The sequence below is a fragment of the Mus pahari genome, chromosome 1, assembly GCF_900095145.1.
Source record: "Mus pahari chromosome 1, PAHARI_EIJ_v1.1, whole genome shotgun sequence".
Classification (NCBI taxonomy): Eukaryota; Metazoa; Chordata; class Mammalia; order Rodentia; family Muridae; genus Mus; species Mus pahari.
In genome coordinates this window covers 63,983,099-64,000,185 of record NC_034590.1, presented here as the reverse complement: position 1 = coordinate 64,000,185, position 17,087 = coordinate 63,983,099, and the positions used below count along the sequence as shown (strand labels likewise).

The following is a 17,087-nucleotide window of genomic DNA, read 5'->3' as shown; positions in this document are numbered from 1 at the left end:
AGAGAGAGAGAGACAGAAAGAGACAGAGAGAGACAGAGAGATTTAAATCTGTGTTCCATATGGGAAAGAGAACATGCAGCATTTGTTTGAGTCTAATTTATTATACTTAACATGACCCTCAGGGGCTGGATCAATGTCTTAGCAGTTCTCAATACCCATGTGGGTACTTAAGTACCCACATATCACTCATGAAAAGAACTGCAACAATGTTGTTTAAAAGCTGAGAAAAGGCTCAGTGGCTTGTATGCATGCTGCACAGTTAAATGGCAGGGGGTTTTCTATTTTCCCTTCCTCTTCTTCCTGTGTCTTACATATTAACTCTGTAATAATTTCTCCATGCACATGTAGCTTGTTAACAGTAGGCAATGTAAACGAATGTGCTAAACTCAAAAGGCAAATTAAAAGGTGATAATTGAGCTGACATACAAAAATTGGCAATTTTTTTTTGTTGTTGTTGTTTTTGTTTTTTTTCGAGACAGGGTTTCTATGTGTAGCCCTGGCTGTCCCGCCCGGCCAAAAAATGACAATTTAATGTAACTGTTTCTTTGTGGAACACACTGAACATAAAATAAATAACTTCAATAGAAAATAGATGCTTCAGGGTGGAGGGGGTGGGGCATCCATGTGAAGTCAGGCGTGTGGGGAAGAGGTATGAGATGTGGAACAGTCGGAGGGTGGATGGGGGTGAGGAATAAAATATGTAGTGTAACAAATGAATTAATAAAAAGAAAATAGATGCTTCAAAGAAGCCGGGCGTGGTGGCGCACGCCTTTAATCCCAGCACTTGGGAGGCAGAAGAAGGCGGATTTCTTAGTTCAAGGCCAGCCTGGTCTACAAAGTGAGTTCCAGGACAGCCAGGGTTATACAGAGAAACCCTGTCTTGAAACAAACAAACAAACAAACTATGGGAGACATTCTTAACAAAGAAATGTTTAAAGGTAAACATATGTAATAAATCCTTTTACCATGAAAAGAACTTTAGCATACCTGGGAAGTGGTGGCGCATGCCTGTAGTTCCAACACTCGGGAGGTAGAGGCAGGTGGATCTCTGTGAGTTCGAGGCCAGCCTTGAAATACAGAGTTATTTCCATGACAGACAGGCAACACTGTGAAAAACAAAACAAAAACAAAACAAAACAAAACAAAAACCTTTAGCATTATGAAAGAATGAAAATGAGTGTGATATGTTTTCATTCTGGAAAAAGAACATAAACTTATCATAATGTATGATTCTCAAGTGTCTTCAAATCTAACATTTTGCATGGTTCTCAGCGGAAGTCTATGCATTTACTTTTGTGTACAGAGGAAGACAGGGAGCTTTGGGGACCAAGTCCCCTTGTTTAGGAGCACAGAGTGTAAGCAGTAGACCCAGGACACTCACACACCACAGCACATGAAAAGGTAGTCTTGCACGCTGCTGTGTGGCATGGAGATCACTCATGGTGAGTGTAGCATTTAGGCTGCCTTTAACAGGTCACTGCACCGCCTACTATGACAAAAGCTACCATTTATTAAGCTTAGTTAATGTACTACATGGACCTAGGCATGACACGTACATCGCAAAATGGTATATATTACATATACAAAGTATGCCCAGATTTTGGCGTATAGTAGTGATTCTGTCAGCACCAACTATTGGTCTTATTCCTTATCCCCACAGCGCTGTAGCTGATGAGATTTGTCTTCATTTCTCAAATGAGAAAACTGAGGTGAAAAGACATAGCTAACATGCCAAAGGTCACATGATCAGAAAGCTGTAGAGCCAAGATTCTATCCCATAATCATTAATTGCACCGAGTCCCTATGAAATTGGGATTTTATTTTTTGATGTTGAAAGTCAGAGAATGCTTTTTCCCTTTTTTGGTAAAAGAGAAAAATATGTTATAAAGAAGAAGAATGAGAAAGAGGAGGAGAAGGAGAAGGAAGAGGAGGAGGAGGATGATGACGACAACAATGACAATGACATTTCTGTTACCTTGATGGGCCAAGCAGGCAAAGGCTGCAAAAAGTTGCATGCATAAGGGTAGTTCACCATGGCCAGGTTCACCCAGGTCTCAGCTATCCATCCTTTTAAAGTTGGGACTTTCTCAGAAGTCAAGGGGCTACATAGGTGAAGAACGTTCGTGAGCCACTGGAGACCACTGCCTGCAGATAAAAGGACACACCGCTAAGCTACAGGTCAACCAACCATTTAGTCATCATTTGGTATTATGGAAAACATCCAAAATTCAGTAAACTATTTTAGGACAACTAGATAAACCCATAGAACTTAGCAAAATTAATATTTCTTAGTTTAAGATACTATTGAAATAAATGAGAATACTAAAAAAAAGCATAAATTACAAATAAATAAAACAAAGGGATACACTTAATAATTAGAATATTGCACAAAATACAGCAGACCAAACCCAAAATTGCACACAGTATGCAACTATCATTACTAAGATGCCAGAATCAGAAAATCAGCCTGTGGTTCAACAGGGAGTCGCTGTGTGGGTGTGAAGAGGTACTGTAGTCAGCAGCAGAGGGTTTATGAAATTTTTTTTTGTCTTTTTGTCTTTCTTTCTTGGTGGTGGTTTTGTCTTTTCTTGATCTGGATATTACTAATACTAAGCACTTACTTTGTAAAAATTAATTCATTCATACATTTTGATTGGTATGATTCCCTATACATGTATGTATCTATTTATCTATCGTGTGTGTGTGTGTGTGTGTGTGTGTGTGTGTGTGTTTAAAATGCGGCAGTGTTAGGTAACAAATATCACTCAGTAGGTAAAGTACTTATGCTATGCAAACATAAGGACCTGAGTTTGAATTCCCATTAACTCATATAAAAACCCAGAAGTGGCGATATGTACCTATAACTCCAGTTTAGGTCAGGAGGGGGAAAGATAAACAGATCCCTGAAGGTCACTGGCAAACTAGCCTATCCTACTGATTTACTGCAGGTTCACTGAGAGACTATGTCTCAAAAAGAAAAAAGGGGGGATGGTAAAAGAAAGGAACCCTAAGTCAACCTCTGACCTACACACACACACACACACACACACACATACACACACACACACACGCCCACTGCATCCACAACAATGATCACATACCATACTAACAGGCACATACATAACACATAAAAACCAATACAAACTCATACAATACATCATACATATACACACATACAAACAACAAATATACACAATTATTTACAAAAGTTACAAAAGTGCCAACATTTATTTTTAATGAGTTAAAGGTTAAAAACAAACAAACAAAAATCAACACACTGCAAATTCTGCCTCTTAATGAAAGCTTACCTGAACCTGAGAGTTTGTCAATGACATTCCAGGATTTGCGGATACTTTCTGAACAATGAGGACCACTTTTCTTGAAATCTTTAGTTACAATCTTCATAAACTCACCACAGGGAACCATACCATCAAGCTGCCAGATAGGGGCAGAAGCTGCAAGAGCTCTAAATGATCAGAGAAATGGAAGGAGAAAAAAAGAGAAAAGTGTTCATCTATTCACACTTTTTGTTTGTTTTGCTTTTTAAAATGTGGGTGTCCAGCCAGGCGTGGTGGCACACGCCTTTAATCCCAGCACTGGGGAGGCAGAGGCAGGNGGATTTCTGAGTTCGAGGCCAGCCTGGTCTACAAAGTTGAGTTCCAGGACAGCCAGGGCTACACAGAGAAACCCTGTCTTGAAAAAACCAAAAAAAAAAAAAAAAAAAAAAAAAAAAACCAAAAAAAAAAAAAAAAAAAAAGAATCAACGTCCTTACCCAACTACTATGTGAGGATATTTCATCCTGAACCAGGCTGCAAGCATGCCACCGTAAGAGCCCCCGATGGCGATGACAGGTTGACCTTGAGCTCCTGGGATTGTTTTTTTCAAGTGTCCGATTAACTCTGCAAAATCAGCCAGAGCCTGTTCTGATGTCAGGAAATTCAAGTGCTGGGCATCCTAAATATGTGCATATTTATTCACGAATAAAGACAAAAGAAAACAGGTATAAATGTACACATAATAGCAGGTGAGGCACAGCATAGGTTCAGAACAGAGTTTTCATTACTTGAAATAACTTTCCAGACAACTGAGCTAAAATCCCACATCATCCACATCAAAGCAATCTATGAAAAATAACTTTAAGTCTGTGAAAGAACATGAGATGTTTTCCAACCAAATATAATGTCGTTGCTTTTAGAGCTTATTTTCAAATGCAATACAGGAAGCAAGACCCAGCCATATTTAAACATTCAAGATACTTCCCTTAAAGGACAAAGAGTGATCTTGCTGTGCCCTGCTTGAACATTTCCCAGTCCGATTCTTCTGCCAGAGCTCTGCTTTTTGTTGAGAAATTTAAACAACCATAGGCATGGTGCATAGTTATGGAGACACACAGAGTCTGTAAAAGGCAGGGCTTCTTAAGCACTTAGCTCGTGTCTTATGGGTAGAGGTCAGCGATCTTAGGAGGTTTGAGACATATTTTTGTTTCTGAATAAAAAGAAACTGCAGCAAGATTTTGTCACTATGGTATGCTGGCAAGCTGGAGGATGGGGGTAGGTGGGGGGAGGGGGCTTCTGAAGGACGGGCCATAGACCTGGGATAGGGAGGCTCTCAAGAATCAATAGGGGTGACCTTAGCTGTGACTTACTACATTGGGGATAGGCAACTTGAAAAGGCCATCTCCTGAGGCCAAGCAGGAACCCCAGTACAGGGACACCAATCCATCCACAAAAACTTTAGACCCAAAATTTATCCTGTCTACAAGAAATGCAGGAATGAGGGGGAGGGTAAGAACAGAGACTGAAGGAATGACCAACCAATAACCAGCCCAACTAGAAACCCATCCCATGGGCTAGCACCAATCCCTGACACTATTAATGAAACTGTGATATGCTTGCAGACAGGAGCATAGCATGGCACCACCCAGCAGCTGACTCAGACAGATGCAGAGACCCACACCCAAACAATGGATGGAGCCTGGGGACTCTTACGGAAGAGGGAGAATGACTGAGGGACCCGAAGGGGATAGGAACCTTGAGGCTGGACCCTTGGTTGCTTTCAGAGACCGAACCACCAAGCAAAGAACATACAGGGCTGGACCTAGGCCTCCCTGCATACAGGCAGCAGATGTGCAGTTTGGTCTTCATGTGGGTCTCACATAACGGGAGCCGGGGCAATCCCTGAAGCCGTTGCCTTGTCTGTGGAATACTTTCTTCTATCTGGGCTGCCTTGTCTGGCCTCGGTGGGAGAGGTTGCACTTAGTCCTTTAGAGACTTGAAGTGCCAGGGTGGCGGGGATATAGGGGGTGGGGGAGCTCCACCCTCTCAGAGGAGAAGGAGGGGGCAGAGGGACCGGTGGAGGGGAGGGGAGGGAGCAGCCATCAGGATGTAAAGTGAATACAAAAGAAAAAAACTTTGCTGCCAAGTCTCTGACTCTGAAAACAACTCCAGTTCAATCAGGACAGAGCCTGTTTTTCTTCAATACTTTTAACACAAACAACTACGAAAAGAAAAAAGGGGGTGGGTAGCAGTGGTTGAAACAGTTGTAAATCACAAGGTCTTTTAGCAGGGGGTGAGTTAGCATACCTGAGGAAAGCTTCCCCCCTAGCCACGCTCCAGAGCTAAGGAAGCATCAGAGAGCCAGAGAGTGAAGAACACTGACCGATGCCCCTCCCCTCCTCCATCCCCTTGACCCCAGAGTTTCTCCTGTAACAGGACAACTGGGCACCGGGAAGGGAACCCATCCCTTGGTTTCCTAGAAGGAGTTTAAAAACTAACTTTCCACCACCCTGGCAATGCATCTTGGCCTATCCTGGAAATGTCACCATTTCAAACACTGTGACACAGTTTGCAAGCTTGTTCCTCCAACAGGATAACAATGTTCTCTGTCCAAGCCTGCGATGTATCTTGCGTGTCATTCTCAGGAGATGCAATTTGCTGAAGGCCTTGTTGAGGTTGTGGAAGTAATAGAAACAGGCCCCAAGTAACATTCAATGATAAACATGAGGGATTATGAAACTAAGCTTAATATGCAGCTGAGAATAATTTCATTTCAAGTCTTGGCACATTTAAGCAGTCCAAGATTTAGTCAAAGATGAACTAAATTCCACAGACAATGAAAATAAGGATCCCCAGCCAAAAGAAACTCACACACACACACACACACACACACACTTTACTAAAAGATTGTATATTTGCTACAACAACAAACTCAACAATCAAAACAAACTCAGCTGCCAATCACAGACAGCTATAATTGGAATATATTGGAGGGGAAACAATACATTCGTGGAAGAAAAAGATCCCCAAGTAGAAGGAAAGACACTCAGCCATTTCCACGATGATTTAGCTCTTGTGTGGGTCCATTTCCCTCTGCTGAACGCAGAAGGCTGACGGGTACTCTTTTCGCGTGTCTATAAAAGTTTCCCAGTCCTTTCTCTTACGGATATAACCTAGTCCACTCCTTTATGCCTGAGCTACCCTTAGTGACTTAGTTCTAAAAAACAAACAGTGGCAGAAGTGATGATGTGACCTCCTAGATCAGGCCATTAGAGTCACTTCAGCCTCCGCCTTGGTTGGCAGTGTTGAGAGAACTTAGCTACCACCCCATCCCACTCCTCGCACAGATGCTTTGGACAATGTAGGAGATGAGGACCTTCAGCCTCTTGACAACATCCACAGCAGTTTATAATTCCTCTGATGCGCTGCTAGGGGTGGATTCAAGCCTTCAGATGGTTACCACTTTGTCCGACATTGTAGCCTAGAGTGGCCGCTGAAGGAGAACCACCCAACTAATACTTCCTAATTTCTGTTTTCTGCCATTCTAGTGTGTTTGCTCATGCTTGTAATTCTAGCACTGGAACAGGAGATAGAGCAAAAGGATGATGAGTTCAAGACCAGCCTGCATTACATAGCTAGCCCCTATCTCTAAACAACCAAGCACAAGCAATACGTTTACTACTGTTTAAATCAGGGTGGTTTTATGTACACGGCACTAGGTAACCGACACAGCTGCACACCTTTGTCAGACTCCCCTATTCCACCTTCATTCTGGGTCTTGCTACCTTGACACCTTCAGTCAAGTGGCATGTTACTGTGTCACAAAATCCCTACCATTCCTTTTTTCCTATCTGCATCCTCCACTCCATCAACCTTTACCTTCATCCATATATACTGACTTCTCACTTTGTCTCTCACTGTCATATTTTTCTTCTGTTTTTAAATGGCACTATATATATATATATATATATATATATATATATATATAGAGAGAGAGAGAGAGAGAGAGAGAGTTGAGTGCAATTGTTTCCAATTTTCAAATAATATGTATGACATCTCTTATGCTATTGACAACTTTTATAAGCACAGAAAGAGAAAGAAGCATATTTTAAAACACAGGTGTGGTTTCACTTTGCTAACAGATAATCGTGGATAGCAGCAACCTACAGAAAGTTAAGATGCAATGTGTAACAATTTGACTGATTCCCAATAGTTTCAGGACCACTGGTCACATTTGTATGTAAATACTAAGCTAAAGAACAAAACTGCCCATCCAATCCGACAAATTACAAAAAAACCACTCTGCCACTGACTTATAGGACATGTACATTTTAAACTTATTTTTAATTACTTCATTTACCATGACATAATAAACTCAGTTAACCAAATATAAAATTTAAAAAGTTCCTTTCAAAACAGCCTAAAATATGACTATTCTCAAATTATTTTAGATGTCAATTTACAAAAGGATGGTATCACACTCAATTGAATCAGATAGAAGACATTAGGTACGGCACAAACATTTTAATGTAATATTTATTGTCATATTTTAAAGCAACTTGAAAAACATAAAAGTAGGGCTGGTGAGATGGCTCAGCAGTTAAGAGCACTGACTGCTCTTCCGAAGGTCCTGAGTTCAAATCCCAGCAACCACATGGTGGCTCATAACCATCTGTAATGGGATCCAATGCCTTCTTCTGATGTATCTGAAGACAGCTATAGTGTACTCATATACAATAAATTAAAAAATCTTAAAAAAAAAAAAGAAAAAAGAAAAACATAAAAGTAGTGGAAACTTTTAGAAACTGAGTTCCCTAAGGGAAATATTAGTGACAGGATATGTGGGAAATTATTATAGCTGGACAGACATGAGGAAAATCAAGTCATTCAGTGGAAGAAAAACTATCCTGGCTCGTTAAGCACAAAGCCTGACAAAGGTCAAGGCCAGGGGCTCCTGTAAGAAGGGAAAAGGTTAATGGGAACACCAGGGATAACATGACCTCATTTATACTTATATGCCGATTATATGTTACTGAAACTCCTTCTCATATATTTGCATACTCCTTTACTCCTGAGATAAGAACAATAACTTAGGTTGTCATTTACAGAGCAGAATTGCTTACTGACACTGCCGAAAAAATGAAAATTCCCTGCACTATGTGCAGCAATGGAGTAAGGCTGACCTGGCTGAAGTCAGGATGAGCTGAACTTTAACTAGCAGGGGCTGTACAGGTAACTTAAGGGTTACTTGAACAGGTTAGGCCTTCCTCCATTCCCCAGAAACTACAAACCAAACCAAACCAGGAGCCACTGGTAGGGAGCTGGAGAGGAAGCTGAGCAGGTCAGAGCACTTGTTGCTCTTGCAAAGGACCTGGGTTTGCTTCCCAGCGCACACACACACACACACACACACACGCACCCACCCACCCCCACACACGCACACACATACACACACACACACACAATCATCCATAACTGCAGTTGCAGGGGATGAAGTGTCCCCTTTCTGAACTTCTCAGGCACCAGGCTCCCACATGGTGCACAGCCACATGCATAGGTAGAATAGGTCTGAATTTTCTTTTTAAAAGTGACTGCACAGTTTTAAAGGTCTCGGGGTAGGACTGAGAATGAAGCTTAGTGGGAATGTTTGCTCTGCACACAGGAAGCCTGCGTTTGATCCTTAGCACAGATGATCCTTAGCACAGAAAGAGAGAGAGAGAGAGAGAGAGAGAGAGAGAGAGAGATCCTCATTTTGTACAAATTACACATATAAAGGAAAGATTAAGTACAAATTATAAAGTTCAGGCACTTCAAACTAAAGTGATCTCACGCTGTTTGAGTATAAAATGTTCTAAACTTAAATAACTACCAGAAAGGGTACCGAAAATCTTTAACCTTAAAAGAAACGCGTACATACCTTGAAGGAGTCCTGACCAAAGGGAAGGGACTCCCCATAGTATCGATGCTCAGCGAACACCAGCATAGCTTTCAGCTCCTCAGCCACATCCCACATGAAACCCTAGGAAGAGTTTACAGACTCACAAGTCAAATTGGGCCATGAAATAGCACATTGAACTTTTGCAAACCATATGAAACAGATGTTAGATCAGACCAGAAAGAACTCTAAAAACTGTGCTATATATGTGTGTTCTATTGGGGGGAAAAATCCACACTAGCTGTACCACAGTGTACTACAGAGAAACAAAATAAGATCAGTATGTTCATCTAACAGTCACCTCATCTCTTCTTAGCCTGACTCTCTGACCCTGAGTCAATATTACATTTCAATCTTCAAACTGTACTGTGGTTAATAATCTAGGAAGGAGGTAAAGATCTCTAAGCGTCAAAGACATACACAGACAACATAAAGAAATTTAAGAAATAAATAAGCATATTAAAATCCCTTGGGATTTTAATCTAATTTATCAGAAAATCAACAGTATCTAACAGCAGCTGTTATTAATTACTGCTTACAATGTGTCAGAATCTGCTCTAACTGCACCTGTAATAATTCACTTAATTAGCACAATAAACAAGAATCAGGCACTGTGACTGTGGTTTTACAGGCAAGGACACAAGGCTCAGTGTTCACACAGGCTGGAATGCAGAGCATTCACCAAGGCCCCTAGACTTCCTTACTCCACACTGCTGGCTCCTCACTAACCATTCACTACCTCTTTCCCTTTAACTGGACAGTGCCCTCTGAATCCGCCCTAAGAAAGCATCCTAGGCGGACAGCCTTAATTGATTAGATCAGTGGTTCTCCAGCCTGGGAGATACCGCACAGCCCTTTCACAAGGGTCTTCTAAGATCACAGGAAATATCAGAGGTTTACACTATGATTCATAACAGTTGCAAATTACAGTTATGAAGTAGCAACAAACAAAATTTTATGGTATTAAACTGAGAAACTGTATTAAAGGGTTGGTTGCAGCATGCCGGGCGTGGTGGCACATGCCTTTAATCCCAGCACTTGGGAGGCAGAGGCAGGCGGATTTCTGAGTTCGAGGCCAGCCTGGTCTACAAAGTGAGTTCCAGGACAGCCAGGGCTACACAGAGAAACCCTGTCTTGAAAAACCAAAAAAAAAAAAAAAAAAAAAAAGGTTGCAGCATTAGGAAGGCTGAAAGCCTTGAGTCTGGACAGTTTAGCAGGTGAACGCTGTAGGTGTTTAATATGTTACTATTTCCTAATGAGGCATAGGAACTTTAAATGGCTTTGGTCATTTTGACCAATCTATAAGGAACTAGAGGAGCTACCTGAGGGGATAATGGGCATGTTACCCTGAGACCTGTGGTTTTTGAGACCCCCCAATTCTCTTTCAAGGAGATAGATGCTTACTCTCGTCACATATCACAGGTCCAGCCACACCCAGCACAAGCACACTCTCCCCTGCATGCCCCAGCCCTGCAGAGCTGGCCATCTCTCTCCCCTCAACACCAGAGGGCTGCAAAGAGCTCCTCCTGCACCTGCTGCAGCAGGAACTCACATGTATGCCTTACACCATCAGACTGCAATTTTTTTTTTGTTTTGTTTTTCCAATTTTTATTAGGTATTTACTTCATTTACATTTTAAATGCTATCCCCAAATGAGTAAGACAGTAATTATACTCAGAGTCATGTCTTTCCTCTCAACTGAATTCAGTTCAGCAAACATTTCTCATAACCCCCGAGAATGGTGCCCCGTCGGGCACTGGCACTGAGACCTATACTACTCCCTCTGGGGCAGGAGTTCCCAGCCTAGCTTCTTGGGAGAAATTTGACATTTTCTAGTCACAGCACTGTCTGTGTTCCTTCCAAACTGTCTTCTCAATAGATGCATTGTTAAAAGGTGATAGAAAGGGCTGGTGAGATGGCTCAGTGGGTAAGAGCACCCGACTGCTCTTCTGAAGGTCCGGAGTTCAAATCCCAGCAATCACATGGTGGCTCACAACCATCCGTAACAAGATCTGACTCCCTCTTCTGGTGTGTCTGAAGACAGCTACAGTGTACTTACAAATAATAAATAAATAAATCTTAAAAAAAAAAAAAGGTGATAGAAAATTAAGTCAGTGAAGCAAGCTAATAGATTATACTATTTTAATTCTAACAAACTAAAAATGAGTAGAACAGGAAACTAGATGGAACAGAGGCTACTTTACCGCCCCCCTTCCAATTGGACAGTCAAACTTTCATATTTTTCTTTGTTTGCATTGGTTTTGTTTGTCTTACTTATTAATTCAGTAAATATTTATCGATCATCTACTAAACACACAATACAAATCTTCATTTTAAACATACAGAATTCAACACAAAACATTCCTAGTCTTTCATTTATCTTCTCAGGCCCTAATCAGGCCAAGGATACACAATACTGCCCACTGGTGTGCAAAAACTAAATTTTCCCCCAAAAGTAATTTTGTCTACTTGTCTGTCTGTCTGTCTGTCTTCGTTGAGACAGAGTTTCATGCAGTTCAGTCTGACCTTGAACTAGGTGATAGCACAGGTTGGCTCTGAATTCCTAGCGCCGTCACTTTTCATTCTCTCATGAACTTTTGCCATCTTTCTATTGATATTGAGTTTATTTTCTTTTATTTTTCATTACATTTATGTACTCATTTGGGGAGGGCATATGTCACATCACACTTGAGGACATCAAAGAAGAACGTATAGGAGCTGGTTTTCCATCAAGCAGGGCTCGGGGATGAAGTCAGGTCACGAGTCTTTGCCAGCGTAGCCATTTTGCTCACTCTCCTTTTACTTTTGAAGAACAGTATAATTAAAACAGTAATTCTTGGTCATCTATACGGCTAAGCATTTCTCCTGTATATCACTATAAAAGATACTATTTCAGCAGATCACTAATGTGTACATACCGTATTATTGCAAAACCAGACAATGTCCCCTTCATTACCAGTGTAGAAAAGTATTGATCCACCATTTCTCTGCCAGTATTTATCAGCGACTAGGTACCGCTGTTTAAAAGTTCTCGTGTCAGAAAACCCAAAGTGGTCAACCTGTGATTAAAAACAAAACAGGCACGACATATTTCAAGGAAAAGGAATTGAAATTAACATTAAGTAAATGAAGTTAACATTAACATTTTCCCACAGAAATCAAACTATACTATAAAAATAATTAAAAGAAAAGTTAAAGTTCATTTGGTCTTATTAATACTAGTGTCATTTTGAAATTACTTTGCTTATATACTGAGATGAAGCAGTATTTCTTATGTTGGTCAAGATTTTCAGTGCAAAAGAAAAAATATAATTACAAAATCAAGTAGTTACTTAAAAACATAATGTCAAATTAAAATTTTAAAATTTAATTTTATCTGATTAATTTTATGGAAAAAGAAAAACTATATATACTTATGATGTTACAATATATGATAAAATATGTACATATTTCAGAGTGGACAAATTGGGCATAAGCATCACCTCTCATACTTAGTGTAGTGAGAACATGTGATACTTGTCAAATAGTCAACACATCCCATTAGTTCTCAAATGCCTTACTATCTGAATTTTCATTATTCAAATTTTAAATAAACACCAAGAACTAATTAGACCACTGAAAAAAATCTATGAACTGTGTGATTACAATACCAACAGACATTCCAAATGTTGGGATTTTGATGTCTAACCATTTCTAAGAAAAAGAGCCAATAGAGGAACTAAGGCTTGTTACCAAAGTGACTGAATGACATTTGGGACAAAGAAATTACAGGATAGGCCAGTACATCCTACCACACAAGGGAGCAAAGGCATGTTTAAAACAACAGAGCTGCATCAGCCATGAAGGAAGGAGTCAGCAGCAAAGGAACCATCTGTTATAGGCTCACATTTTAATAAGCTTAGCAAAAAACAAACTGACCATAGAAATAGTTTAGAAATAAATAGTTTAATTGGCTGAAATATTCAATTCATGCAAGTCATTAATATATAAGGAAAAATTTCAAACAAGAGAAAACTTCAATTGCTACCATTTAAAATGTCAACACAAATGAGTAAGGGCTCTGTACAATTGAGCCACCATAAATTAATTCCTTATGTTGAAACTGGGAGTTAATGGTTACAAATTCTATAGCAAAGCTGCCTTTCTGATAGTACTATCTTCCAGAGTATCAAATGGTCCCCAAATGAAGAAGAGCTATTAACTAAAAGTCAGTTAGTGCAGAAAGATGATTAAGTTAAAGAAATGATAGTTCTGCAAAGTCCCTGATTCAGACAAGAGTTATTAATGGTATTTAAAAACACCAGGAAAAAAAAAAACAACATAAAACACATCTTGATATCACAACCTACACTCTTGTCTCTAATGTAATGCTTTACAGGAAAGCACCGGGCTATCACCATCTTAATCTAATATCGCAGATGGTCAAGTAGGCAGGGCACATATGCCTTCTCATGCATACAATGTAAAAAAACAAAAAACACAAAAAACCACATATTGTCTTGTTGGGAACAAGCAAAAGAAACTTATTCTAAGTATTACCATTTCATTTTCAAACTCCATTTAATCATACAGAGAAACTAAATTCAAGGTCTCGGGCCCCAGGGAACCTGAGGACTTCCCTCTAGCTGAACAGCTTCTGTTATAAACAGTTGTCTGGGTCTTGACATCTCACAGACAACTGGTAAGGACACAGTTGTGAGTCCATAAATTCATATTCCCAGGCCAGGGAACCAGCTCCTAGTCTGACTGATGGAAACTCCCTGCTCAACCCCTTATGCCAAAATATGATGGGAACAATGCTACCGCCCACCCAGCTCCCCATCTCTATGGTTTCATCCTTTAAATATGCTGTGCAACGTTCCTTCAGGGCAGCAGTTTAGCTCCCTAGTCTGTCCCATGGCCCTGATCAATCAGTATCGACTTGATTACAATAAATTGTTGTCATCTGTCTTGACCTGGTATTTGAGTTCTGTCGGATTTAAGTGGACCTGCAACAGTCTATGATTCATTCTTGCCAAAATTGTTCCATTTTTTTTTTTTTAATCCTGACTTTAGATTACCCCGAAGGGGGACATACAGAGTAAACGGAAGTCTCCATAAGACAACTGGACAAATCCGAGGGTGGGACATGAGACAAGACAGCACATGGCCAGAGGACTGCTTGAGACTAAGTAAATGTGAAGGAACACAATAACCAGAGACAGTGCAATCCCCGATTGACCCCAGTCTGAACAAATAAGCTGCAAGTGATAAACTGGGGTGATTGAGTTAATTTTAATATGGACAAGAAATGTAATGATGCTAAATAATTTCTAGAAGTAACCATATTATTTCTGGCTACATAAGAAAATGTTTTCATTTTTTACGAGTGTACCCTGAACAGTTTAAGAGATAGACTATACTGTTGACTATCAACTTGGAATCACTCTAACATGAACAAACAAAGTGAATTTACATGAATTGAAGTTATATCTACACTGAAAAAAAAACATATAAAAAGTGCTGGGACTTTACAAAATAGCCAAACCATGTCAAAAGTAAAAAAGAATAAATTAAACATGGAGAAGTTTGGGTATATTTTTAAGGCTTTTTTTTTTAACCTTTTGAAATCGTGAACTACCGTTTAAATATAACTATCAAAGCTCTTACAGGGGTAACATTCACACGTAACTTCAGGAGAGAACTACCCCAGAGCCTTTAGGATGCTGAAGGCTGAGACCTCCATGATCTGAAAGGACAGTATTAAGGTGACATGTGCAGTCTGGAGCACACTGGATTCCAAGAGGGAAATGAAGCTTTTCAATGAGAATTACTTTTGCCTCTGCCTCCCAAGTGCTGGGATTAAAGGTGTGCACCACCATTGTCTAACTTTCAAGAATTACTCTTAGAGTGTCAACAGCTTTCTTTTTTTTTTTTTTTTTTTTTTTTTTTGAGGGCTTCCCTAACCCTTAAGCCAGAAATATGTTGTGAAATAAATGTCCTTTGCACAACACAAATTTCCAGCATCCTCCTGGCACTTTCCCATCATCAAGAACATCAACTGCAGCTACAGAACTGAGGGTTCAGTACTCAGTGGTCACACACACAGGATCAATGTGCCCTCTGCTGTCCAGACTGAGACACACATTTCCAAGGCCTCCGGTGGGGACTTTAGAAATCACAGCATGAAAGAAGGGACTGCAGAAGCCAATCTTATCTGCTTGCTCCAAGCAAGTTGAGTGCAAAGGGCAAAGTAGGTGACAGTGTCCCCAAGGTCTCGCAGGCATGACATGGAAAAGGAAGCACATTTCTGGTCACACACAGCAGTTCTTTCTAAAATAGAGGGAAAGAAAGAGAGAAAGGAAGGAAAGGAGGGAGTGAGGAAGACTCAAAAGATGCTTCCTGTTTCAGTTCATCAAGTGGAAACATGGAAAGGATTTGTGAGCAAGGAGGGAAAGACAGAGAAGACAACCTCTAAATAAACTCTACAGAGGCAAAGATACATGCTTGCATTTTGTAACTGCTCAAGGATGAAGCATATATCCAGAAGTAATATGAAATCTATTAAGCACAGTGAGTGACAATTTGGGGAAGTGAGGATAGGGAAGAATACAGAGCTCCTGCTACCTGCTATCAACCACCTGGCCATCTCCAGTCATCTGCGATATTTTCGCAATGTGTTATGATAGGAGGACCCTCAGAGAAGTCACATAATTTCCCAAATAACATGACTAACAGATAGAAATTAAACACAATTCTTTCTACATGCTGTGATAAACACTGCTTCCCATCCCTGCTTCTGACATACACTAGCTCTCTCCGCTATTTTCATAGCATACAGGCAGGGTGACAAGCTTCCCCCCTCACCAGGAGCCACTCAAGAATCTTTCTCTAAAATCTGTGGGTACAGCCATAAGCTGTTCACTAAGTCACGTTCCAAAACCCAGGGAATGCTGGTCCTTGTGCTGACCTTGATGATGGTTATTTCTACAGAGCCACATTTAGCTCAATTAAGTCAACTGATTAAAACAAAAACAAAAGCAAAATCACACTTTCTCCACAGCCTTTAATTTTACAAACTCACCATATGGTAGGTAGTCTTATTTAGGCACTCAGTTATACAATAATTGAAGCCAGAAACTGTGATAAGGATATAAGTTATCCTTGGAGATAAACATGATGGGGTGGGGATGGAGGGAGAGGAAGGGGGAGAGAGAGGGAGATAAACCAGACTCATACTTCCAATGAGTCAATATGCCTTAGGGAGGCTCTCGTGGCAACCCTAATCCAGAGATGAGAACATGAAGACCTTCTTCCTCTACTCAGATGTGCATGCTGCAAATGTGTTTAGAGATTATAGCATTGCCTTCTGTTAGCTTCTCAAATAGGATGCGACAAAGCACATTTGATTCCTGAAGGAAAGGACATCTCCAAATCGAAAGGACTCAAGCTCTCAAATTAAGAGCTAAAATTGAGAATGGCCATGGAATGTAAGGCGGGCCCTATGGCCATAGGGGAGAAGCCTGTGTATCTAGAGTCAGTCCTAGCCCACAGGCTCTGGTGGTCGCAGGGCTAGGACAAGAACGGAAGGTAATGATGACGTGTCTTATGGATCAAACCATTAAAAGTGACTTCCTATTTATCTTCACCTTAGTGTGTCAAAGCGACTCAAAGCCTGCTTAAACACTCTACATGTATTTGTCTCCACAGTAGGAAGACAGGGAGCACTGGAGACTGGATTTAACTGAAAGAATTAGTGGCAATGCTTTTTCTGGGTGAGAATGTAGTGACAGCAGAGAAATGCTGACAAGAGGAAGATGAATTTTACACACAGGAATTATTCTTCCCTCCACTTTACTGCCAATCACCGAGGTCTGGCTTGCACCTTTTGTTTTGG

General features: G+C 40.5%; 1 protein-coding gene across 1 annotated transcript in view; it reads right to left on the bottom strand.

The window, feature by feature from the left end:
- Positions 1 to 17,087, bottom strand: part of Prcp (prolylcarboxypeptidase) — a 48,332-nt gene that overhangs the window by 10,557 nt on the left and 20,688 nt on the right. Inside the window, exons 2-6 of the mRNA XM_021202723.2 lie at positions 12,130 to 12,270; positions 9,194 to 9,295; positions 3,774 to 3,955; positions 3,309 to 3,466; positions 1,976 to 2,145 (exon numbers count right to left, since the gene is read on the bottom strand). Coding sequence (XP_021058382.1) covers positions 1,976 to 2,145; positions 3,309 to 3,466; positions 3,774 to 3,955; positions 9,194 to 9,295; positions 12,130 to 12,270 — 753 coding nt within the window. The remainder of the gene's footprint in view (positions 1 to 1,975; positions 2,146 to 3,308; positions 3,467 to 3,773; positions 3,956 to 9,193; positions 9,296 to 12,129; positions 12,271 to 17,087) is intronic.